Here is a 23,919-nt window from a genome sequence, read left to right as displayed (position 1 = left end):
ATCTCTCGGTGTGTGAGTCGCAAAGGCTCAGAATGAGTCAGTGAGAAAGATAATGACTTGTAATCTCTGCGATGCAATTGTCAAAGTGGTTTTCTGTATATTAGCACTGTGACAGCTGTATATGCAGTCAGTTGGCGGGGTCAGTCAAGTCATTGAATATTGATATATGTTATATATCCAGGTACATTGGTACAAGTAGACGAGTGCCGCGGGAGTGAATGGACGCGTTAATTCCCTCCACGGCCAATCAGATCCGCCGAGGTACCACGCGCACCATTCAAAGGAGCTCGATGCTGCAACTTCCATCTTCTACTACTATGGAACAGGATGTAGTTCAACTAACCCAGACTACAAACAACCTGCCTCGGATGATCCTCAAGAGGGGTTGTTGAGAGGCTTTGCGTTCTAGAGGGGTAGATATTTGTAGCAATGAACTCGAGGGAGTCTTTTTAGTATCTGGGACTTGGGGCGCCGGCCCTATATGTAGTCCCCTTCTGCGCACGTTCATGCTCCACTGGTCGATCTGGCGGTGAACACAATACCTAAATCAATTTAATTACTAGACACCAGTAAAGTGTGCTTGGCAGATTGTTCATTGAAATTGTTGATGGTCAAAACAACTATGCAGTGTTCTGTTCGTGGGTCAATCGTATGGAAGCAGACAGCAGCAACCACTTTGAAGTCCACACACGGGACGCGCCCTTCCCTCCTGTGGTATACATTAAATGGGATAGGTGTACGTACAAAAAATGTTTCAAAGAAAGACATAATATGTGCTCGCCAACTAATCATGTCCACATGAATGCGAAAGGTCGTCTAAACATGTTTCCAACCAACAACGGGCTGTCTTGTTCAGGCGAGTGCTGCGCTACGAGGTATGTTACACAGTAGATAGGCAACGCGCGCCATCGGATCCGCGCAAGCTTCCTACTGGATAAATTATTGTCAAATAATCGGCCAGGATTTCTGTTTGGAGAACACGTTGCCCCCTTGTACGGAAGCATCAGGTCGACGAATCCCAATTGAGCAATTCTGGTGAACTCTGGTGAACCCAATTGACCGGTAGGATCAACTTCACCGGTCGACATCATTGCCTAGAGCATTATATGCACTGCTAGATGCAATTATGGAGAGGGGAGAACGGCCCCCCCGCACACCAGTACTATTCGATCCGTGATGTGGGATGCATGAAGAAATGTCGAGGCGGCTATGCATGCACTCGTAGCGTAGGCAGAGGCAAAGGTTACGCAGGGTCGGAAACATATCCAATGGGGTCGCAAGAAGACGGTATATTGTGGTGTGGTCGGGTGCAAGAGAGTGTGGAAAAGAGAGGGGATTGTGGATTATGTTGAGGACAGGCAGCACTCTCGCAGATATTGTAGGTGCTGTGGATTGGCCGTATCAAATGCTAGGCAACACAGATGGGAGAGTTTAGACGAGGAGGCGTGCAGCATGGTGGATAGGTTTGGTGTTTTCTTCCCTTCATGCTGGTTGTTAGGACGTGATTGACTGACGTCCTGCCTCAAAGGACAAACGCAAAGCACGGAACAATTCACCGATGGTGCAAAGGTTCAGTCGGATGAGACCTTGACCTTGTCAGAGGCTAGCCAGTGTCTAGGCCACGTAGGTACAGGTAGTCCAAGATCGATTGTACGGAGTAGACATGTACTTGATGGCAACGATGATGTCTCATGTCGCGGCGAGTTGGCAAGGAAAACGCACAGATGGGCAGGAGATTGGAAGCTGATTGGAGGCGAGGGGGAGGCTCAACAATGACAATCAGCGTCGTGGCACGCACAAAGGGAGCAGAAGTGTGGGTTGTGTAACGCCGGTCAGCACTCAAAACCGCAAGTCAAGAGGGTAACTAGGTAGGTAGATAGCTGGAGGTACAGAGTAGATAGATAGACAGATGGTTAGTTAGAGGGTGTTGGTGTTGGGTGGGAAGGGGAAAGGCAGGTGAGGCGATGCCGTGAAGCCGGGTTACCAATTGCGTGATATTGCTCAAGGTTGAGGACGGAGTGCAAATCTGCTCCCGTACTCCTTACATACATACACAGTAAGTCGTAATCAGATGTGATATTCAATAATGAACTCACTTGCTTGAGAGGGGACATGTACGGGGATGTGTACGAAGCATTTGCGAATAGACTCTGCGTGCGGACGTATGACATCAGGCCGTGAGCAGCAGATACAAGAAAAATGGCCGATAACTACTCTAGGTACTCAAAGGTACTCATAAGTATCGCAAGGCCATTGTTGATTACACGTAACATTAGTTAGAGGTACTTCAAAGTACCTGTAGGTACTCCACCAGGAAGTCATGGGTGGTTCTCCGGTCGGGGAAGGGTGCCGGCTCGAATCACGCGTCAAGCTCCACCAGCCGTAGTGTAGGTACAGCATGGGGTACGAGTGTTATATTACCCCATATTCCAGAGTGATAAGATCAACAAGACATGGACACAATACCTGGACGGCAATATGAATCACAACTCGTGCACAGGTACTCACATGTAGATGGTTCCTTTGTGTCTCACTCTCCAAGTTTGATAGATGATCTTATCGGTTTGTTATCAACAGTCGGAGCTAAGAGCTACCTCCATAGTAACCACAGCCTTCAAGCTACAGAGTGAATCAATCCTCGTATCTCCTCCACTCCCCTCTTTCACACTCTCCTTATCGGGGTCATGTAGTTTGCCACATTAAATACTAGACTATAACAAGATTAGACGTTTGGCAGTTGCTTTGCGTGGTGGCCGTTGCTTGTGTGTTGGTTTATGCCCTTCCAGGGACTTGCCCTCGCTATCAGGAAGGATAAGCGTCATACGGGACAGTCACGAGCCTCCCATCCTACCTCCTACCTCCCTCCTACTAACTAAACATCCAAGCCAGTCCAGCTATCCATCCATTCATCCAACAACCGCAACCTCATCATCCGCCTACCTACTCATTCCCTTTCATAGCCTTGCCTTACCTCTACTCCTATCTACATTCTATATCTCCCTTCCCATCTCAACCTCCGCCACACACATCCCATCCGCCCTGTTACTCACCATCTTCAGTACCTCTCTCGCCCACTCCCACTGAGGTACTCAACTCAACCCTCAACGCCTCAGGCCTTCTCTCGACGCGACCCTATACAACTCTAGAACATCATTACACCATGGCTGCTGCCTGAGCTTCTTTCCACCCCTGGCCGAATAAGACATCACCCCCGCGTGGACCTGTCTGCTGAGAGACATCTCTGACTGTCACCGTCCGTACTGCTGCACCAGATTAGCCACCCGTCGCCCTCCCGTGATGGCTCCCACAAGTATTCGCCTCTCCGAACCCCAGCAGCCATAACCGCCCTTGATTCCCCGCAGCCTAGCTCTTGTCATACCTACCCAAGTGCTTCCTGCACGCCCTTGTCTCCCCGGAGGCTCCCATTCACACCATGCAGCCGCAGTCGCATTCACGACAACCCCCGCGGACCGCTTCGGCCGCCAACAATCTTCAGACCAACCCCTCCCGCACAAACAACCAGCGGGATCCTACTCCAGAACGCTCCTCTCCTTACTCGGATTCCCCTTCCTATGGTGACAGAGCTGTCGAAGAAGGTGACGGCGAAATGGTACCACGGTCAGAGCAGGTATCCGAGTCGGAGCAGAAGAACCATCAGAAGGTGAACCAGGTGATACAGGTATGTACTACATGGCACCCCAGCTTCTTGATCTCGAATAGCTACTAATACCTGAGGTCAACAGAACTTCTTCACCAAAGCAGCCCTCACTATCGTCTCATCTCGCATGATCTTGCCCCAAAGCTTCAACAACAAAGGTGAACTCAGGCAGAATAAATGGGTAGGTTTTCCGCTCACACATTGGGATAACACATAACTGACATGGCGATCTACTAGTTCAATGTCGTTCTCGACGAAACCGATTTGCTTGCCGAAGACCTACTCCCCTGGAAGACAATGGACGCTATGCAAGGACAACCTTCCCTTTGCATCGAGATATATCTAGATATCAAGGGACTCGGACATAAACAGTCGCTAGTCGTGCATGATGGCGATGGAAAGCGCTGGGATGTTGGTGAGGCTCTGAATGTCCCAGTAGACTCCACCTCACGAGCATCGAGTCGCACGACGAGGTCAACACAACTGGTACTAGAACGCTGGAAGGTACACGTTGGTGACAAAAACTCAGTCCACCCCTCGGAGTTGAGGGATCCGCTACCCAACGTCTACAAGAAGGCGGTCGTTCTGTTCCGATCTCTCTATGCATACTTGCGATTCCTACCGGCCTTCAAGTATCACAAAAGTATAGCGAAGCAACCAGCTAACCATCCCTCTTTGAAGTTAAACTATCGCATCTCCAATGGCGATTTCAAAAGCCCGCGACCAGACACACTCCGCGTCCCATTGCATCCATCATCAGAGAACGTCACCGAAACCCAAGAATTTACACCCTCAAACTCCCCAGTTGGTCCCCTCTGTGTATCCGTAGAGTACCGAACAAACTGCGATTTCAGCATTTCTGACTCGGAGTCGATGCTGAGCTCCCATTTCATGGGGCTTGACGACAGCTATCTGGAGCAGGCCACCCGTGAGCGAGGTCAGGTGCCTGGGTCACTACCCGTCAACAAAGTCCAACCACAGGATGTACCAGAACTCGGCCAAGCCTATGGCAGCATGTCAACTTTCCATCAAGTCGGTCCTACTGCAGGAACAAGCCCCCTGTCCGCACTTCGTGCGGCTCGCGACATGCCGTCCAGCTCTCCCATAGAAACCCCTCCGCAGAAGCTACCCCCTAACCATCGGTTAGCACAGGGTTCGAAGTCATCGCTTCGGTCAACAGATGCACCGTCTTACCAGAGGAGAACGTCGGTGTCATTCCAACCCTTCAAAGCTGGCTCGTTATCATCTTCACCTGCACCTGGGCCTGTCGTACCTCCATCTCCAGGTAGTTCACTTGGACGTCCTAGCAGTTCCTTGGGGCGGGGATCCACCCCCAGTGCCCTGAACCAGCCTCGCAATCGAACTTCCTTGACCGCTCTGCCACAGACTGCCCTCCGAGCTCCTTCGCTGCCAAATGAGACTGCCATCGCTTCGTCGGCTTCAAGTTCACCGAAGCCAGCACCCATCACCCGGTACAGCAGCAGCTTTGGACACAGACGAAGTCGATTTTCGTCAGGAGGCGGCAGCAAGACCGAAGATGATAACCTCAGTAGCGGCAAAGGCAGCATAGCCTCGTCGCAACAACCCGGCTCGGATGTTCTCAATGAGGGCGAGGGCGCCAGTTCTGGCTCGATCAAAACAGACGATGAGAATATTTCAGACTTCCTGAAGCTCCTCGAACAAAAGAAGGATTTGAAGAGTTTCAACAGGAATGACAATGCAGCAAAGGACGCCACTATGCGAAGGACAACCGCTCAGCTTAACAAGTACCAGCGTTTGAGAGATTCGCATGCCGCTCTGTCAGACTCCGTTTCTTCATCAATGCTTCTACATCGATCTTCTTCTTCTTCTAGCCGCCAGCTCTCCAGCGTGCCTCAGATGATTGCTGGTACTTCGGTGTCCACGTCGTCATCCCCCGGAAAGCCAATTTCGCCTCATACACCACATACCCCAGCGATCCCGTCACGTCTGAGTGCTAATAGCATCATTGAATACGAGCCTCGACGCAGTCGAAGTAGGCCAAGCCATGCAACCCAAGGGCAGGGCATAAGCGAAGATCGAGATCGAGAACGAGGTGATGGAGATGATCAGGGGACAAATGCTATTGACATCCCTACATCGCCCCGACCCTGGAACTATATCCGAAGGTCGAGCTCTGCTGCACAACAGAACCGCGCATTGGAAGATGAGCCCGACCTGTACGGCCTTCGATCGGCCAGTCTGCCACCAGAAGATGTGGAGCGAGCAACAGACCCGCAGCGAGCCGCTACCGCAGACCTCACGTCCAGTGGACTGTTTGCGCAGACTGAGCTCCTTGCCAGCGCGGAGCGTGGCGACGAAGCTACTGACAACCTAGACCAACCTGATTCTCGAGATGATCTGCCGCGCCCCTCGTCGACATCGGACATTCCATCGAATCGAGGTAACCGCACAGTCAGCAGCAATCGAGGGCGTGGGGGTTTGGTATCGCATCATGGATCCTCTACAAGTCTAACGACGGGTGGTACCAGCTCTACCGAACGCCAAAGTCGGTATATGTTTCCCAGTCGCCAGGTTGCCGCGGCCGACGATGACGAACCCTTACTATTCCAAATGAGCGAAATAGGCCCAGGATCGAGACGCAGCATTGAAGAGGGAAGGGGTGGATCCAGCTCGGGGAGCAACGCGCGACGAGGTTCGCCTTGGTTCCGCTAGGCCCTTCCCTATTTTGCTTGTGTCTCGATCGTCATCACCATGGTTCTTTGAACTCGACTCTGCATCCTACACACATATTTCTCAAGTCAGGGAATTCATTCAAAGCAAGCGAGCGTATACCTTATATATCTTTTTGCTTTACTGTTCCTGCCACCTCCGTCATATTCCCCAAAATGTGCTATTCCGTTAGACCAAAAGATGCGAATCGGGACCAAGCCATCGAATCTATATGATCCCCAACGATAAGGAGGAAGAAAAGAAATTGCGAACCGGCTAGGTTGGCCATTGGACGTGGAATCTGCGCAGAGTGACAGATGATCGTTCAGTTCTTTCTTTCTGTTTGCTTTTGAGAAGGATGGTTTCCTGTCCTTGTCAATTTCATCGTTTTCCGTTTTGGGCCGTTTATTTGCGTGTCTCGTTCCTAGACATTGATTTTTTTCTTCTCCCTTTCTCTCTCTCTCCCTTACTAGGCATATCACATCGGCGTCAAAGATTCCGCTAAATCCGTTCATACTGGGTTCTCTCCTTTAGGAGTTTGTCAAATTTCTCATCGAGGCTGGCGGGGAAACCACTTACCATCAACCCCTCCGCCCATCAAACTTTTGGTCTGTCATATATCCTTTCTCATGGGGACTTTGGGGTTGGAAAAAGGCACTTGGGACATCGAACAGAATGGGAAGGGGGACTCCACATACATCCTTTTGGGGGGCGCTTCTCATTCCCCACTCGACTCGTTCGATTCAATCAATGTATTTAACAGCTAGGGACGGGGTAGGACGACTTTATATGATATCATCACGGAGTATCTATACTCAAATAAAATCACCATTACAAAAAACAAATGAGACAAATGGAGGGATCATTAATTGAAGTTACTTTCCCAAGCCATGCATGCCCAGGACGAAAAAAGATTTGCATCGAGCACATCTAGATCAAACAAATATGATACTAGATACTTACATCATGAGACTTTGTAAAAGTTCAGCTGTTTCCCGCCGCTCTTCTTCCGTCTCCATTTCTAGACCCACTGCCCAGACTCGATCTCGTTGCGTTTGTACATTCGTTGGTTTTTTTTTTTTTCTTCTTCTTCTTTTTTCTCTCTGTGTTTGGCGGCTTTGATGTACCTTGGATTGATTGCCATTCTCTGATACGTTACGTTGCGTTACGATATGTCACAATACAATGGCATTCCACACGACTATATCCAAATCAAAGCGGTCGATGTACATGCAAACACTCTTTCATTACTCACGGAAGCGAAGCGAAGGGAAGGGAAGTCAAGTCAAGTCGTGTGAGTCCACGCGATTTCACCATCATCACCACTACACATTCACCAAAACCGACCAGTCACACATAAATCCATGAAACAAACCCAAAAAATATGGGACGATTTTAAGTTTTTCATTCGTTCCTACCATTTCATTTCATTTCATTACATTTCTTCTTCACCGACTTAAAAAATATGTCATTTGTATTGTATACATGTCTTTATCGATATGATGCCCTCCCTGCCCTGCCCTGCCCCTTCGTGTGGCTTTGCTTGACGATCCAATCAATCTTGGGAGTTTCCCTTCGTTGTTGTGGTGATTGGTGTGGGTTGGCAACACCAATCTATTTCCTTTCCTTCCATTCGTGACCAGCGGCAGGGCACGACCGCAGAAAGAAAGAAACCAGTGAATCCAGAATTCGAATCCAGAATTATTGGGAGGGGGGTACAGGGAGAGGGAATGACAGAAGGGGGAAAGAAACTTACTTGGAGGATGAATTGATGGATTGGAGAGAAAGAGAGAAGGGGAAGGATTAACAAAGTTGGGGGTATAAAAATTTTCTTTTCCGTAGACAGGCAATACAGGCAAATAGAGCAGAGAAAAGTAGGAAAGAGAATTTAGGATTTAAATCTTACCGTATTGAGACAGAAAGGTTGGGAATCAAGGTGGAGGAAGATGCAGCAGCACCTTTGTTTGGTGTGCAAGGTGGATTTGCAGGCGTTGACTGGTCCTGGCCAGATGGGCGCAGAACCGTTTGCAACATGATCCGCCAGGCAAGAAGGATGACAGATGTAGTCAATTCATTGACCTGTCATCCGTCGACTACAAGGGAATTGTCGCCTGCCATGTCGGCTCCGGATGTGCTGTTGAGTTTGACCATCCGTCTTCCTAGCATCTCCGATAGCAATCTTGAGGAAGCAGGTGGGGGATCGTAGCATTTCTTCGGCGTATCAAGATCCGGGTATATGGTACGCCAACGAGAAACATGCCATAAAACATTAGACATCTTGATATAAGGGATACAATGGCGGCGAAATATTTGAGATTACGGAAATGAGGACCGAGGCAAAGTGCGGTTTGCTCAACTGACTGCTGACATGAAGCCGTCTTTGCCTATCAAACTCGGGTCATATTGGTCGTTGTCCCCGCCTGGTCCCGAGTTGCTGTTGGCGTTTCCATCATGTGCGGGATTCGCAGTTGGAGAAGCACTTTGTAATTGTTGCTGGGCAGCGGCAGCGGTTGCCTGGGCGGCAGCGGCCTCGCTTGCAGCAGCCATAGCAGCAGTGAGGTCATGTTTGACGTCTGCATTTGATTGCGAGATTTGCGCGCTTCCTCCACTGCTCGATGGTCGTGCATCCGTCCCTTCACGTTCGCCTACTGCAGCCGCAGCAAGGTGTTGGAGCCCGGCCATATTCGGCTCTGTAGCTGGGCCGGTCTGCTCTACATTATTAGGTGGTGCTTCGGATGATCTCTTCTGGTGGAGTATATTTCGGATCGCTGTGTCCCACCCTAGGCCGTCGGGTATGCGAACTAGAATGTTGCCATTTGCAATTGCCTCATCCATCTCTCTGATGCTACCATGTGCATCGATCTGGGTTTCAACCTTGTCGGCAAGGTCGGTGAGAGAGGTTGCCACTATATGGGCAAAAATGTGGTGCAGCGGGGTTATCGACCCATTGACGGCCTGTATACTCCCCAGTAGCTCCTTGGTGAAAGCAAGCGTCTCTTTCGGCGCCGTGTAAGTAGATGCACGTGCGACCACGATGCGAAGATACTGGTAGGCAAGATATGGTGGCGATGTAGGTGGCAGGGAGCTAATTTCAAGGGATTCTCGGAAGCGTAGCAACTGCCCGTTGAGATACAAGGAGGCTGGGGACGAAGAGGTTAGGTCCGCAAAGGTCATTGCAGAAGTGGGATCGATGCTAGGCACGTTTCCAGCTCGAGCGATATAAGTCACCTGGCCAATGATATCGGCAGCACCTGAAAAAATGGTCAGAAACAACTTCAAATTATAAAGAAAACACACTTACGGGCTAAGTGATAGCCAACCTCCCCCAGCGCATCATAATCATCCCGGGATACTGAGCCAGCGTACAATGGCAGAACCATGTCCCTGCCTTTGTTCGATGCATTGAAGCGATCCAGGATGAAAGCGGTCCAAAATAGTCGGCGCGAGTCTTCGTACAGCTCACGATCTTGGTCTCGTAGCGCCGCGACAATCTTTGCATCGTTAATGCCTAGCTCCGAAATGCGCCCAGCAAGTCGGCCTAGAAGCTCAGACGTGCTTGCAATTATATCTGTGGAAGGCCTGTCTGATGCGATGATGAGGAACACCAGAGTCTGACAATATACGAGGTGGTTGTAGAACTGTCTCGAACTATCTGGATCGCTGAGTGTATGCTGGGCTAGCTCGAGAGCTTCCAGACACTTTTGAATAAGTTGAGTGAGAGAAACGTCCATCGGAGGTAATGCCGTTGGCGCATATGAGTGAACACTGCATTCCAAGGCAAGGAAGAAAGATTCTCTCAATTTGGCCGGGCAGTTAGTCAGACGGTTCAGAGCTGTTGAATCTTGCGCAAGGACAGGATAGACCAAGTGTATAGTGCTGTAATATCTGTCCCTTGAGTCAGTATGACATGTATCTTCAGCCAGAAAGATCGCGTGACTCACGACTTGATAGTTCCTTCATTCGTCCCATTGATGAGATTACCTGCCAGTGTTAAATCGCCATAGGAACCGCGTCTGTTTGTCTGCCCATTTGACGGAAGGTCTTGAGAGGTCAGCAAAGAGAGCGCACGAGGATCCCAGGCCTCTATACCGCGGTCTTGAGCGGGCCAGCTCGAACGATTGTACCCTTCTTGAAGACCTTCGGATATGGAATGAGTCCGTTTGCGCTGGAATTGCGTCTGCGCTTGCGTGTCCGGGACTGGCTGGTCGCGCATTGGCGCGTAGTCGAAAGTTTGAGTAGGCTGCGCGTGTGGGTATTGTATCTGATTCTCCAGTGAATTGAGTCGGTCGGCCAATTCCTTGATATACCTAGAAAGACGCGTCAAAAGAGATGAATGCATGTTATCGTGAGTATAACCGTACCCTTTGCTTGGTCCGCGTTTCATGGGCTGACGACTAAACTGACAACGCGCTCCTGTTCGTTTACAGCTTGAACAAGCTTCTGGTCCATTCTCATTTGTGGCGTCACATCGAATCTGCATGCGATTAGCAAGAGTCGTGCGTAAACATGCAAGTGCTTCCTACCTTCTTCCGCCGACATTCGTCGCAGGCGCGAGAGACCTTTGAGCGTTTTCGACTGCTATCGTGGTCGCTGAACATGTTATGTTCATCCAGACCCATGACCGTTTGTGCCATCTGTTGGGGAGAGGGTGCGGGGCGCGGTGGTGTTTGGAATTGGTGATGCGCGGGATTCATTGATGCACCCATGTGATGCGCTTGCGGTCCTCCAGCGTCCATCATCTCGTTATTGCGCTGGATATGAGCAATCCCTTCTGATAGTGATGAGAGGTCATGATCGTGCGATAGATGCTGTTGCTGCTGCGAGGGCGATCCTCCTCCATTCTGGTTGCCATAAAGACCAGGTCCACCACCCATCTGCGCGTCGGCTTCGGTGTATGAGGCGCCGGAAGCCATTGCGAGAAGGCGCGATGACGGCGATAGGCTACGAATCGGTTTGCGACCGCGTTGGAGTGTGTTCGAGTGGATTTAGGCGATGTTGTGGCGAGTCGTGGTGGATTGTATTGGTGATGGGTGGACTCGGCGGGAGAGAGCGACCAACATTATGGCAGCAGCCTCGCCCTTTTGTACTAGCGCGGTCGAAGAGAGGGCGACGTTACCCCAGTGCAAAAAGCGACACTGGAGTCTTGAAAAGAAGTCATCCCATGATTCTGGGCAGCAGATAAGTTAAGTTTGAGGTGTTTAGTTCTTGTTTCTGAAGTTCCGACGTTGGGATGCGGATTATTGTATGGCCGTTCGTCTCATTCACACTCGATCGGCACCGGATACGCCGGGCAAACGTATGGGCGATGAGTGACACCGCATCGCGCACTATGTTAATGCTCTCAACTTCCATGAGCATGTTGCTACTCGTAGAGTTACAGTGCAGGCTTTAAAAACCAGTTGGTTGTAAGGAAACCCTTCGTTTTGGATCTACTAGTTTTACTGTGATGTGCTTCACTCATTTTGCCCAGCCTTCAGGTTTGGAGGTGTACTCTATGTCAGAGAGCCTTTGCATTTGAAGACACTTGTTTATAGTCTATTTATTCTCAATCTGGGAACATAAGAGAAGGAAGAACTGCAATTCAAAGGATATCTTTGTTTTGGTTTATCATGTTGACCGAGAAGCTGGCAGGCCCAAAGCATTCTGACCTTGGTTCGTCCAGCCATCTATAACAGCATCAGCACAGTTGGCAGAACCTCGTTGCAACAGAATCAAGAAATCAATGCAAATATTCCCTCGTAGTCTCGCAATTTTTTAAAACCTGCGATTAGGATATCGTCATTCTAGATATAACTATTAATATTCATCTGGACTATAATATTACTTCTAGCCTTTTGAAGTCGTTTCAAAATTGTTCCAGGGCACAGACAACCTGAGAAACAGACAATGCCATTCTATCACCTTGACAAGACCAAGTAGGTAGCCAACAATGAATCAAGGAATTGGACCAATACATTGCATCAGGCGTTCACTCATATAGATTTAGCCATGAGAAGATAATATACTAGACACTCTGTGCGGGTGAGAACGTATCCAAGACCCAGATATTTGATCATCAAGTCTTGCATTTGTGATGTTCAAGGATTGATTGGATGTACCGGGAGAGGTCACATGCTTCCACTGTTAATCATTGTCATCCCATTCCACTACGATGCGATCGACAAGATGAGATCTTGGAATTTTCCAGAGGATCTAATATCTTCTTCCGCCTGCTAGGGTTGTAGATTGTTGGATCGACCGTGGGATTATCGAAATTTCGATCGGCACGTGATGGATGTGGATGTTGGATCAAAAGTCCTCAATCTGCTTGTAGGAAGCACAGCCAATAGAGAGATGACCAAAGCTAATCACCGGGAAAACATACTTACATTATCGCACAAGTGATTAAGACAGTAGGATGTATCACATAAGTTATTTACTGGTAGACGCGCCGAATTCGGTCAGCGCAGTTCAGCGCCCGAATGGATGAGCGGACGCAAGATGACCTCCGAACCTTTTTAACCTGCTGCGGGTGGTGAACAACACATCTGCAGCAGTATTTAAGAGATCGAAGCAACGGCATCCAAGACGGAAGCATATCATCTCGATAAATGCTTTGCCTAGATGCACAGAGTGAAACCTTTTCTCCTTGGATATTTTAATTATCGAGATGTGGGATATGTTGGTTGTTAGCGGAAGTATGCTGCCTTTACTACTCGTACAGCTACGAGGTGCTAAGCAGCACCACATGTATCGTTACAGTGGTAGTGGTTAGGGCGAGCGGCTGGCGCTAACAGCGCTGCGAGACGAATGGCCAGCCACGGCAGATTTTTTCTCCTTCGTGCGAGCGATGATGCACGCCTGGTCAGAACGGAATTTTGCCGTGCGATCGGTCTAAATGGCATGCATGGAGGGTGGCATACTGTCAAAAAGCGGTAGGCCTAGCCGGCTGTACCAGAGTTGGACACAAAAGTTGCACAGAGCACTTAGATTGGGAAGAGAGTCAAAGTAGATGGCAATAGCCATGCAGTCGATCCTGAGATCGAGAAGACGGGACCCTGCTTGTGCTGTGGTGCGAGTCTTGTCTTCTCGAGGGTACCAGCAGGCTCAGCATTGGTACTCGTAACACAGCGTAAAGAACCATTTGCGAGGCTCGCACGCGCGATCAATTAGCGGGCTAACGGCACGGAGGCGCTCCGATGGCTGCACGAAATATGGCTGGTAATTACAGTACGGCTGACGAGGATGTAATCGTGGACCGGTACCTGAAGGTAATGCACGACGAAGGGAGTACATGTCCATTCAGTTGGTCAGTCGGACATAACCCCGTTGCATATGTAGCACCTAGGTAGATCTGGGCACTATTGTTCGATTGTTCTATTTAATTGCGGCGGAAGCCATCGCAGCGCATAGCAATAAAAGCTCCAAGTGACACTTTATATCTGGATGATCACCTTGGCAACGGACTGTACGGACTGGACTGTGCTCAGGGGACGACGGGACGTCCGTCAATCATGATATGGAGCGTGGGGTTGTGGACATGGCCGTGCTGGTGGGTGGAGACTTGCTTTTGATACGCAATAGTGTGGATCCGGTACGAAGAAGTACGTGCACAAGGCGGTAGGAGAAGAGACGATGCAATGCGATGCGGTGCTGTGCGCTCGTTCCACCCACCACGAACCTGATTGATACTAGGTACTAGGGAGAGAAAACAGCCCTCGGAATGGAGGAAAGTTGGATGGCAAGGAATCAAGAAAGAGAGAGAACAGGTACCAGTAGGTGGTGACGATGACGATGTGTTGCCTCTCTTCAAAGTGGTACGCTATTGGCAAGAATTGTGATGTGGAGCAGAAAGTAGGTACATCACGAGACAGGACGGGTTGAGGACCGAGCGCGGGCTTACAGTTCTGCAGGTCATCACAGAATGCCGGCTGGGGGAGGATGGGATGGAATGGCTTGCTGGATGCAGAGATTGCGTGGAGAGATGGAGGGAGGGAGGGATAGCGATGTGGCATGCGGTGAGCAGCAACAGCAGAGGCACCAGAACGGAAAGCGAAAGAGAGAGAGGGACGTTCGATGGTATATTGGGGGATGGGTGATGCATTTCTTGTTTCTATGTGGTTAGGTCAACAAACAGACTATACCTAGAGTATATCTATAGTGGTAAAGAATCGTATCGTATCTGAATTGTATATATAGTACAGTACGGAGTACCCCAGTAGATCGGTACAGTTCAGTGAATACAGCACCGTGCAATGTAGTGACGGGATACAGTGTGGAGTACCTATCAGAATTGATACTGTATGTATAGAATGGTATGCACTACTCATCCTTGAATAAGACCAAGTCCAAAATACAATATTGTAACAATTCCAAAGCTTCAAAGTCCAAGTTTGAGTCCAATAACAAGAGCGAAAAGTTCTAATAAGTCTAAGATCGAACAAAGTATGGTAGAGCATGTGGTGGATGCGTGTCCGAAAGTGTACCATTCCCCATCGGGACATTCTCCTTGCAGCCAATCACATCCCATAGCACATGTGGATCCTCCCACACCCTTCCCTGTGCACTGTGTGAATCGACCACTACCCTCTCCCACTCCCGTCTGCTCCCTCGACTTCCTCTTTCTTCTTCTCTTTCTCATAACTCTACACGGCTTCAGGATTGCCCTCTCCGCTGGTTTGTTTTCTACAACAGAATACCCGTTGAACGCTTTTCGCCCAGCGCCTTTTGGTGCAGCGGCTCGGTCCCCCCCATCATCATCATCTCCATCATCTTCTCCGTCTCTATCATAGATCTTCGCCTCGTCTTCCTCGGTCTATCTACTCTATCAATCTCGCTCTCCACTCTCCACTCTGTATTCGGCTCGGTGTCGTTTCCCGGCGTTGACGGTTACCTGCTACGAACCTACCCTGCGTTGATTTCCACCCATTGACATAGATACCCTGGTGTTACGTTTCCCATTTTCAACTTCAATTGTCCAATTCTTTATTCTACTTCGTTCGGCAGTCGCTTGTTGACTCTGGTCATCGCCTCTGCCGCCCCGTGGGCCTTGGTCGCCTACTTTCGCGCTTCAACGTACAACTCTCTCTTCCTCTACGCTACGAGCCAACCTTCGCCCGGCAGTGACCGCCAGGTGCGACGACCGCAATCGGCCGTAGCTATACCGGAATGCTCATCGACGGCGAGAAATATGCCTGCTCTTCGTGCATCAAGGGCCACCGCGTGAGCGGCTGCATGCACACTGGTATGCCATACGCACACCCTTACTGACGTCGATACTTTGTCGTTCAATGCATGGACTAACACAATTGCCACAGATCGCGAACTGCACCACATCAACCCGAAGGGTCGTCCTGTCAAGCAATGCGAGCACTGTCGCGGCGCTCGCAAGTCCAAGTCTCATCACGCCAAGTGTGACTGTGGCGATAAGAAAGACAAGGACAAGCACAAAGACAAGGGCGACGCGAAGGGTATGGAGAATGCTAGTGTCAGTGTCGACGATTCTAATCATGCTTCAGGAACTGATGATAGCTGTGGTTGCCATTCTGGCTCAAAATGCATCTGTGGCGGGAAGAAAGATCCCCTCGATCTCAAGGTCGACACTGGAAAGCAGACACTCCATGCAGCACGTACGAAGCCCAAGCTTACGGCTACTCAATCTGAGAGCACGTTGACTGTCTTCGCCAATGGCCACCACAAGCCTTGTCACAGGAACAACAACACGGCTCACATTTCTGGGGCTCCGTATAACTACAAGCATGGTCGTCCTCACACTCTCCACGGACACGCTGCATTCGCTTCGTACACGCAAGGCAACACCTGCGGACAGCCCGATGCTAAGGCGCAGCGTGCGTTGGACACTCATTCCTTGTCCAACAACGACTTCTACGCCTTCCTTGGCTCTTCTCAGCGTTCGACCGACAATGTTCCTGTTGCACCTTTGACCGCTGGCCTCGACAACAACACGTTCCAAGAATCTCTGTTCAATACACAGAGTACCGCGTTTGGCCAAGATGGCAACTCTCCGGGTGACAGCCCCTTGGGCGACGCTCTGTCCGCGCAACAGTGGCCCTGGTCCAACAACATGGCCAACATTACTCGCAGCTTCGGCTTTGGCAGTCTTTCTACATCTCCTTCGCAGGATTGTCTTACCAACATGGACAACGACTGGGCTATCCATTCTGCTGGTCTCAACAACCCTATCTGGTCTGCTGGCGATCTCCCGCTCAACCCTAGCAAGCTGAATGATACCTTGACCCAGCCTCCCAGCAACCCAGGCCTGACCAATGCTTCCTCTGCCCACTCGGAGATTGGCGAGCCAACCTTGTTTGGGGATCTGGAATTCCATAAGAATGCTCAGTCTGCCATGGGAGACATGGACCTTGCGAAGCCTCCACCATCTGCTGCCAGTGAAACTCTTTTCTGGGAGGACAGCCCTGCATTCCGCATTGCGACCTCTGGACCCAGCGTTTCTACTATGAGTGGATCTATGGGGATTTCTGCACCCCTCCCTCTGTCAACGGCCTCACCTGAGGGTACAGGTATCGACCTCGACTTTATGAGGGGATTCAGTTCCGACCTTCTTGCCGCCACCGGTGCAAAGGACATCGCCGTTTCGTTCCCAGACAACTTGTACAACGAACCACGTGCAATTGCGATCCCCAATACCCTCGATGAACTGGGGTCGAGCGAGCCCTGGATATCAGATTTCGAGCTCGACCTCAGCAAGCCCAATTACCAGTTCGCATGGCAGTAGTGGCCAGGAACTGCATTGTAAATCGAATCTTGATCGCATCTTACGACTACATGATTCATGATTACTGCAGGATACCACTGTGTTCCGGGATAGAGCCTGTTCATATCTCCGTACTTTTGCGTTTTCCTCTTCGTTTCTCTAGACTTCGGTCACTTGTGAATATTACGATCCGGCCCGAATCAATTCATTTGATGCCGCGTTCGAGGCCATGTTTCATACACGATATTTTTTGTGTGTTACCAGCTGCACACCAGCATACGTACATACATGTAGGGTGTTGGGCATAGCACTTCCCATTGCGATGGGATGGGTTAGTTGCATGACGGGGGGCATCTTTTGACTAAAATTTTCATAGACCAGGCATTGGCGTTTGACTACTACATAACGACCGCACTTGAATGAAAAAAAGAAATTCTATATACAAACATCTTGAAGCATGATATTGAAGTCGACGTTGTGAGGTGGCAGGATCTCTCTGTATTGGGGATACGAGGGCGCTGGGTGTTGTTGAACGAGACTGACGTTCGCTACAACCTGCTGCACGTCTATTTGCGCCTGTTCAGCTGAGCAGGTAGGGGAGGGGAGGGAAGGCGACGGACACCCATCCATCTATCAAGCCATCCACCCACATGCAAACCCGCAACACAGGCAGCTCACTTCTGCTCGTGCTGCAATAATGGGAGAATCTCACAGACCTGGAGGACCCCCGATAGCGTCGACCACACATATCCGAACCCTGCAGTGTCATAAGAACGGGTAACGATAGAACCCCTCCTTTGCCTGCCACACCACATTCACCATGCTTTTTGCGGCGAAAGGCGTCTGGGACCCAGCCACCAGAGCTTCTCCAGACCAACTGTGCTGACCATGAATGACGCCTGGGCAACACACAATTTTATTCCCATGAGGAATGATGGAGCGCCGGCCAACGACCTGCGGGAGGCAAAGTCGGGGTCTTCCATCAGCGACAGAACTGCGTTCACCCAGTGATGGCAGCCCGGAAAGGCAGTCAGCATGGAGAGAGGCACGCCCTTGCCTCTCTGCCCAGCAGCCGTCAAGAAATACACAGCCTTCTTGGTTTGCCCTGAATGTGCCAGACACTCCTAATTCGCCTTCGCTTCCCTAATCCAATGCTCCTGGGAACTTCCTACCTTGCGTTCGGACTTGATCCATGTGGTGCGGGTGCTCATAAACGTCCACCCACCATTCACCTGTGAAAGAAGCAACACAAAGATGATGCGGGCACTGCAGCGAGGAATGTTCCAATAGCAAAAAGGTCTCATGCACAGCCGTTTAGCGACTGCCGCATTGGCACCCTGCAGCAATACGGTGATGGAATCCGCCCGTCCTCACTTGTGATCACGAGTTGGACGAGCATTTGGAGGTTTGAACGAATACAATACAATACTCCATCCATACATACATGCAATTCCCCCACCGCCGCCCAGGACTGGCATGCCCACGCTGATGACATTCGCCTCCATCCAGCCGTCCAGTCGATGCAGTCGATATCCGCTTCCACATTCCCTTTCGAAGCCATGCAAACAGAGTACCCAGACGCGATGGATCGTGTTGGCCGAAGTGGTTGCAGCTCGAAACTAACTGTATTCTGTCCTGCTTCCACAGGCCTAACACTCCACTAATACTGGAGGTCCCTACGTACAACCTGGCTGCTGTGCCTTTTCCATCATTATTGATATGCTGATACGGGTATGGCACGGGGCGCCTGGGCTTTCGCCAACTGCGGTCCGGGCGGGTATTGTCTGTCTTCGAGGGTCTGCCGCTTTCAAGTGCCTCATCCAGTTCTTCCATCCATACGACACATGGGGGTTTTCCCAACACGAATGAACTATAGCTTCCCTCCCCCAGGCCGTCGCATTATGTCTTCCAACCCGCAAGATGGTTCCTCAGCAGCCATCAATCTTACTGTACTCCGTACTCTAAACATCCCATCACGTCTAGATCTGTCGCGCCCGCGTGACGAAAGTCCTTTCATCAGAGGGAAGTGGAGTCAAGTGGCACAGCCCTGGAGCTACCACCACCGCCAAAGGAGAGAGTTGCGTTCCCAACCATCCAAGCCGCCGATCATCTCGATCCTTGGCACATGTTGCATCTTGATGTGCCCCTGTCAACAACTCCATGATGGACGGTTGACCGCGGTAGTAACCATTCTCGAAACCATGCAGATCAGGGTTTTTACGTAGTACAACTCGAGGTTCTCGACTTCAATGCGTACACGATATGATGTAGTCTGCATTCGCCCATCGTCTCTCCGATTATACAGTGTGATCTCGTAATTTCCACTGTGCCCTACTTGCACTTCGTACTCGTCTTCGTTATTGCTTTTTCCTGCTGGTGGGATGGGATGGGATGTCGCACAGGATATCGCTTCGGTAGATCGGCCAGCCAATCAATTCCCATCACATACCGCTCCTTTGCACATCATATGATTGTCATATCTCATTTCAGAAGTGTATTCGCGGCATCCCGCCATCGCCAGCATCCGATTTCTGATTCTCGGAGATTTTTTGGCCTGCTTCTAGACTAAGAACCCCTATTCTTTCGATCTTCGTCGCACTGGTGTAACCTGTTCGTCTGCTCACATCGCGGGCAGCCAAACGCAGGGCAAGTCATGTCAGAGTAGGATCAAAGGGCAAAAAATTTCAACCAACCAGGGAGAGGGTAACGGCGATGTATTTACATGGTTCGAAAGTCCAGGAAATTACCTACCTAGGTAGCCTTGGAAGCGGATCAGGAACTTCGCACTCCCATGGTGAACGGTTCTGCACACTAATCGTTTCTATCCTCAGACTCGAACAACGAATGCAGCGGCATCATATCGAAAACGAGGACAAGCAAGCGATATTTTCCACGTGTACTGATAATGGGAAATACCATGAAATGGATTTGTTCAATCGGGCTAGTCACGAAAAGCCTTTCTCTAACCTATTGAACTGCATTTATGATGATTAAAGCGGTCAGATCGGTCGGTCAGCTGCGGCAAGCATCGCAATACCTAAATTCGCAGGTACCTGTAGCTAGTAAACGAGATGATAACGCCTCGTGTGCTAGAGCATACGTACAGACAGAAGTACTGGTAATTACCTTTTTTTATACGCACAAGCGATCCATTATTAGGACATAGACAGCGATGCACTTTTGACGTTTAGTACGGGAGCCGTTCGTAAATGAAACGCCTCGAGCTAACCTACCCGTCAATCTTCTGCTGCGTACCTAAAGTATCAAGAAAAACGATTTCATCCTTGACCGCCTCCGTCTCAACCACAAGCACCTTGAAATCTCTACTGGAAAAGAAGCTAAGCAGCCAACCATGCCTACCTAGGTATACCTACCTGCCTCCCTCCTGTCCATACATACCCGCTGTGCCGCTCTCCAATAATCCTCCACAAATCGACGATGGCTCAGGTCCAAGCAAGGTAAAAACAGAGACCACAAAAACCAAGAGCATCGTTTCAAAACTATCCAAACATAGTCTAACTCCTTTACATCTTCAACGCACGCGTTTAATTATCCCAAGAAAGGATTCGCTCCATTTCGCTGGCAATTCTCTTTCCCCTTTCCTACTTGATGAGTGGGGTCAAGCTGCACAGCCAGGTCATTGGCTATTCATGATAACAATCATCATTCCCAGTACCCACCCGCACTGGTGCTGTCTCTTTTCGTGGTAAACAGAACCGAGGGTGGTGTTTGCGGGGAAGATGCCTGTAGACATTTAAGGGACGTATGTACACGTCGGTGTCATGATATATTTACTTCCTGCATTTAACTCCAGCATCCGTGCTGGGACTTCTGGCGGAGGTCGCCGCGTTGCTTGTCGCTTTCCATTCTTTCTTGACGCTTTTGCTTCCTGCTGGGTGGGCGGGTACGTGGCGATCCCTAACTCCCCCGGGACCCGAGGATTCCTGCGGATTCGTGCTGCAGGAGGGTTGGTTTTAATATGACCTGATCTACGTGACTACACATATGGAAGGTGCAGTACGTAGCGAATGGTGAGATAGGTTGGTTGGTTTATGGTTCGGATGTATGGACTTGTAAAGCATCCACGACACGCATTTGCTTCGAGGCATGTAATACACCTTGATGTCTATTTTCGCTTCCTATTTCATATTGGAGCCTGAGAAAGATCAGAACGGGTGTGTAGATCCGTGATGCAAGTAGAGGCATATGTTTTCGTAGACTATGGTCAAAACAGATAGGAAAAGTGAGAAGTGTAATTGCCTTTGCCTATTACTTGCACGACAATGAGGTAGACGCAAACAATCCTACATCTTTATACCGAATCCCTACTTAATAATTAAGGCATATTTGATTTCAACAACAATCACACCCTGAATCTTTGAAGAAGAGAAAACACCATAAATCACCCACATCCTACACGTACCTTCCCAGCATCCCTTCCTCCGGAATCTCTAGGACATTGTTCTCCCCGTACATCCGGTTTGACCAGGGGTGGAAGGACGCCTGCATGCGCATCTCAGCTTTGTCAGATTGGAACTCTGTAGTGGTGGGGCCCTTTTTCTTTACACGCTTTAAACGCCCGATTGCCATTTGAGCATGGTTTGGTTGTGAAGAGGTGAGGAAAAGCCGGGAGTGAAGTGGTGGCATGACTACAATTGACTAACCACGTGGGAGGCGTGGAAGACAGGATGATGTGGGTGAATGATTTCGGAGGATGTAGGAAGTGTTTGTTATTTATGATTTGGTGTGTATGTCAAGGCCTTAAAGCAGATGAAACAAAGGACAGAGTAGTGGAATTATGCTGATGGGATCATCTATGACATAGTGACCTGTAATAAATGCATTCATTGAAATGTTCAGTTAATGATGTTGGTAGATCCTGAATCTTGGCAACCTTATTCGGTTGCAGAGACATGTCCGGGGGCTGGATGTGGATTAGATATGCTGTCTTATCTCCAGTAGGTTGAAGTAATATATGCATCAAAGGCTTTGACATGGTTCTTTAGATGAAAGTTCATCTTGGAGAAGATCGGCCTTGTGACACCAGGCCTCTCCCATAAGCGTTCCATAACAGCATACAAGATGTCACTGTTTCGCTCGGTCTCTGTAGTCCTTACCGTAGACCGAGAGCGAGGCGACTCCAACAGACTGATACATCCTCAACCAGTGTGATAAAGCTGTCATCATCGATGCAGCTCAAGAAAAACTCATCAAGCGCTGCCCTCCTATCGTCGTGTGACTGTGCGACATAAGCTGCAAGATCAGTATCGGTGTTTCCGTTCCCTCCGTTCCTGATGTCCTGTAGAACTCGGTCTTGTGGTATGGTGCCTGTCGAGGGTGTAGATGCTGGGACTGTGCTGCTCAGGTTATTTGCACTTTCAGCCTCTGGTATGCGACTGCTGGAGGTTTGGGTACGATCAACTCGCGAAGCACTAGACGGTGGGCTCGATGGGCAGGGTCGCTTCCTGGGGCCTCCTATAGCGGCTTCATCGACAAATGTTGGTGTTGGTAGGGGAGGTAGATTTGGTAGTCTGGCTGAAGGTCGACTAGAAGTTGATGCTGGGTGGGACGGCTCCGACGCTTCTGGCGTGAAAGTGGGAACAAGAAGTCCCGTTACCTCATGCGAACTTTTGAGGGAAGCAGGACTGCGCTGAATTGGCTGAGGTGGAGATGGTAAGCGTGGAGGACCCATAGATATGTTCGAACTGTTGCTTCCTGGACGAGCTCTATTGGTGCCAGGATTCACTACATCGTTCCCTGAAGACTTCGGTATAGAACGAGTGAACGGAAGCTCACGCCGGGGAGGCAATGAGTCTTGGCTTCTAGGGCGTTGAGTGTCTGATCCAAATGTCGATGAGAAGGGCGATTTCACCTGTATCTCACTGCCAAATGAGAATGCTGATTGCGTTTGAAACCCCTCACTGGATGGGCGTGCCGAAGCTCCTGCTGATGAATCCGGTCGATGGAAGTATTCGGGGGGCACGATAGGATTGAAACTGGGAACGAAAGGTTCAATCTGCTTTAGGGTCTGGGGAATTGTGACAGACTCCTCGGTCGAAAGCTGAGCAATATTGGTGCTAGAAAGTTGGCTCCGAGCTAGAGGAGAAGATATCCTCGGTGCAGTACTTGAAGAAGATGATGTCGCAGGACGTACAGTGTTGTCGAGGGTTTTCGAGGCCGAAGTTGTAAAGCCAGTGCTTGAAGAAGGTCTCAAAGTAGACGCGGTGGAAGGACGTGTATCATTCATGTTAAGACCAAGAGCCCGGAGATGATTGAATACGGTATCAAAGTCGGCATTCACAGAAAATCTCAACTGCATTCGACGGATCTATCCAGTGTGAGCAAACTTGACGTAGCAATACTGTGAAAATTCATATGAGAGACTACCATATTGGATGGCTCGGGGAGGTTCCACCTCAGAGCTAACAGTGGGCGCCGCACGAGGGCTGATACGGGAAGTTGCTCAGTTTTCACTTCTGTGTTCAAATGTCTCATGGTAGTGATAAATTGATGGCTTTGTCTGACTAGTTCCTCAATGGGGATATTCTCCTGCGTCATGATTAGAGCGTTGAAGCATACGCTAAGATTTCATGATACCATGATCTGTGTGCCTTGGACAACTTTCAATTGCTGAGAGGGCTGACCCATGTTGTTATTTGCAGCTCTGAAAGTGTCGATAACAATGTATAGATCGGAGGTAGCATGACTCCAGGTGAATTCAGTGACGCCTGGAGGAACATCTGTAGCCCGAGAGTACTTTGCCAGTGGAAAGCTGATGAACGTGGTGGACGAGGTACGCTGCATGATTCAAAGATGAGTTCTAGAGTGTTTCGTGAGACACGCAATCAAATTTGTC

The 23,919-nt window shown here is 49.8% G+C and overlaps 5 protein-coding genes across 5 annotated transcripts; 3 read left to right on the top strand and 2 right to left on the bottom strand.

Annotated features, from left to right (window-relative positions):
• Positions 1 to 3,032: 3,032 nt before the first annotated feature.
• BU24DRAFT_10165 (uncharacterized protein) lies at positions 3,033 to 6,400 on the top strand. Its single transcript, XM_033520703.1, has 3 exons — positions 3,033 to 3,679; positions 3,744 to 3,839; positions 3,896 to 6,400. The coding sequence occupies exons 1-3, from the start codon at positions 3,434 to 3,436 to the stop codon at positions 6,350 to 6,352; spliced, it is 2,799 nt and encodes a 932-aa protein (XP_033389212.1). The 5' UTR covers positions 3,033 to 3,433; the 3' UTR covers positions 6,353 to 6,400.
• Positions 6,401 to 8,628: 2,228 nt separating this feature from the next.
• Positions 8,629 to 11,382, bottom strand: BU24DRAFT_10138 (uncharacterized protein). Its single transcript, XM_033520697.1, has 5 exons — positions 10,873 to 11,382; positions 10,711 to 10,823; positions 10,291 to 10,656; positions 9,651 to 10,234; positions 8,629 to 9,600 (listed from the first exon to the last, which is right to left on the bottom strand). The coding sequence occupies exons 1-5, from the start codon at positions 11,260 to 11,262 to the stop codon at positions 8,702 to 8,704; spliced, it is 2,352 nt and encodes a 783-aa protein (XP_033389211.1). The 5' UTR covers positions 11,263 to 11,382; the 3' UTR covers positions 8,629 to 8,701.
• Positions 11,383 to 13,762: 2,380 nt separating this feature from the next.
• On the top strand, positions 13,763 to 17,514 carry BU24DRAFT_446010 (uncharacterized protein). The gene is made up of 7 exons (XM_033530738.1): positions 13,763 to 13,932; positions 14,024 to 14,145; positions 14,528 to 14,629; positions 14,988 to 15,004; positions 15,335 to 15,461; positions 15,542 to 15,572; positions 15,646 to 17,514. Exons 1-7 carry the CDS (start codon positions 13,848 to 13,850, stop codon positions 17,082 to 17,084), a joined length of 1,923 nt encoding a protein of 640 aa, XP_033389210.1. The 5' UTR covers positions 13,763 to 13,847; the 3' UTR covers positions 17,085 to 17,514.
• Positions 17,515 to 20,164: 2,650 nt separating this feature from the next.
• BU24DRAFT_10023 (uncharacterized protein) lies at positions 20,165 to 20,943 on the top strand. Its single transcript, XM_033520683.1, has one exon. It carries the CDS (start codon positions 20,273 to 20,275, stop codon positions 20,771 to 20,773), a length of 501 nt encoding a protein of 166 aa, XP_033389209.1. The 5' UTR covers positions 20,165 to 20,272; the 3' UTR covers positions 20,774 to 20,943.
• A 1,233-nt stretch (positions 20,944 to 22,176) lies between these two features.
• Positions 22,177 to 23,867, bottom strand: BU24DRAFT_403938 (uncharacterized protein; the record flags this gene model as incomplete). Its single annotated transcript, XM_033525611.1, has 3 exons — positions 22,177 to 23,391; positions 23,451 to 23,612; positions 23,661 to 23,867. The coding sequence occupies 3 exons, from the start codon at positions 23,865 to 23,867 to the stop codon at positions 22,177 to 22,179; spliced, it is 1,584 nt and encodes a 527-aa protein (XP_033389208.1).
• Between the last annotated feature and the right edge of the window lie 52 nt (positions 23,868 to 23,919).

This window comes from Aaosphaeria arxii (genome assembly GCF_010015735.1).
Source record: "Aaosphaeria arxii CBS 175.79 unplaced genomic scaffold BU24scaffold_1, whole genome shotgun sequence".
NCBI lineage: Eukaryota > Fungi > Ascomycota > Dothideomycetes > Pleosporales > Aaosphaeria > Aaosphaeria arxii.
Note: the sequence above shows the minus strand (reverse complement) of the source record. Positions and strands in the feature narration are given on the sequence as shown.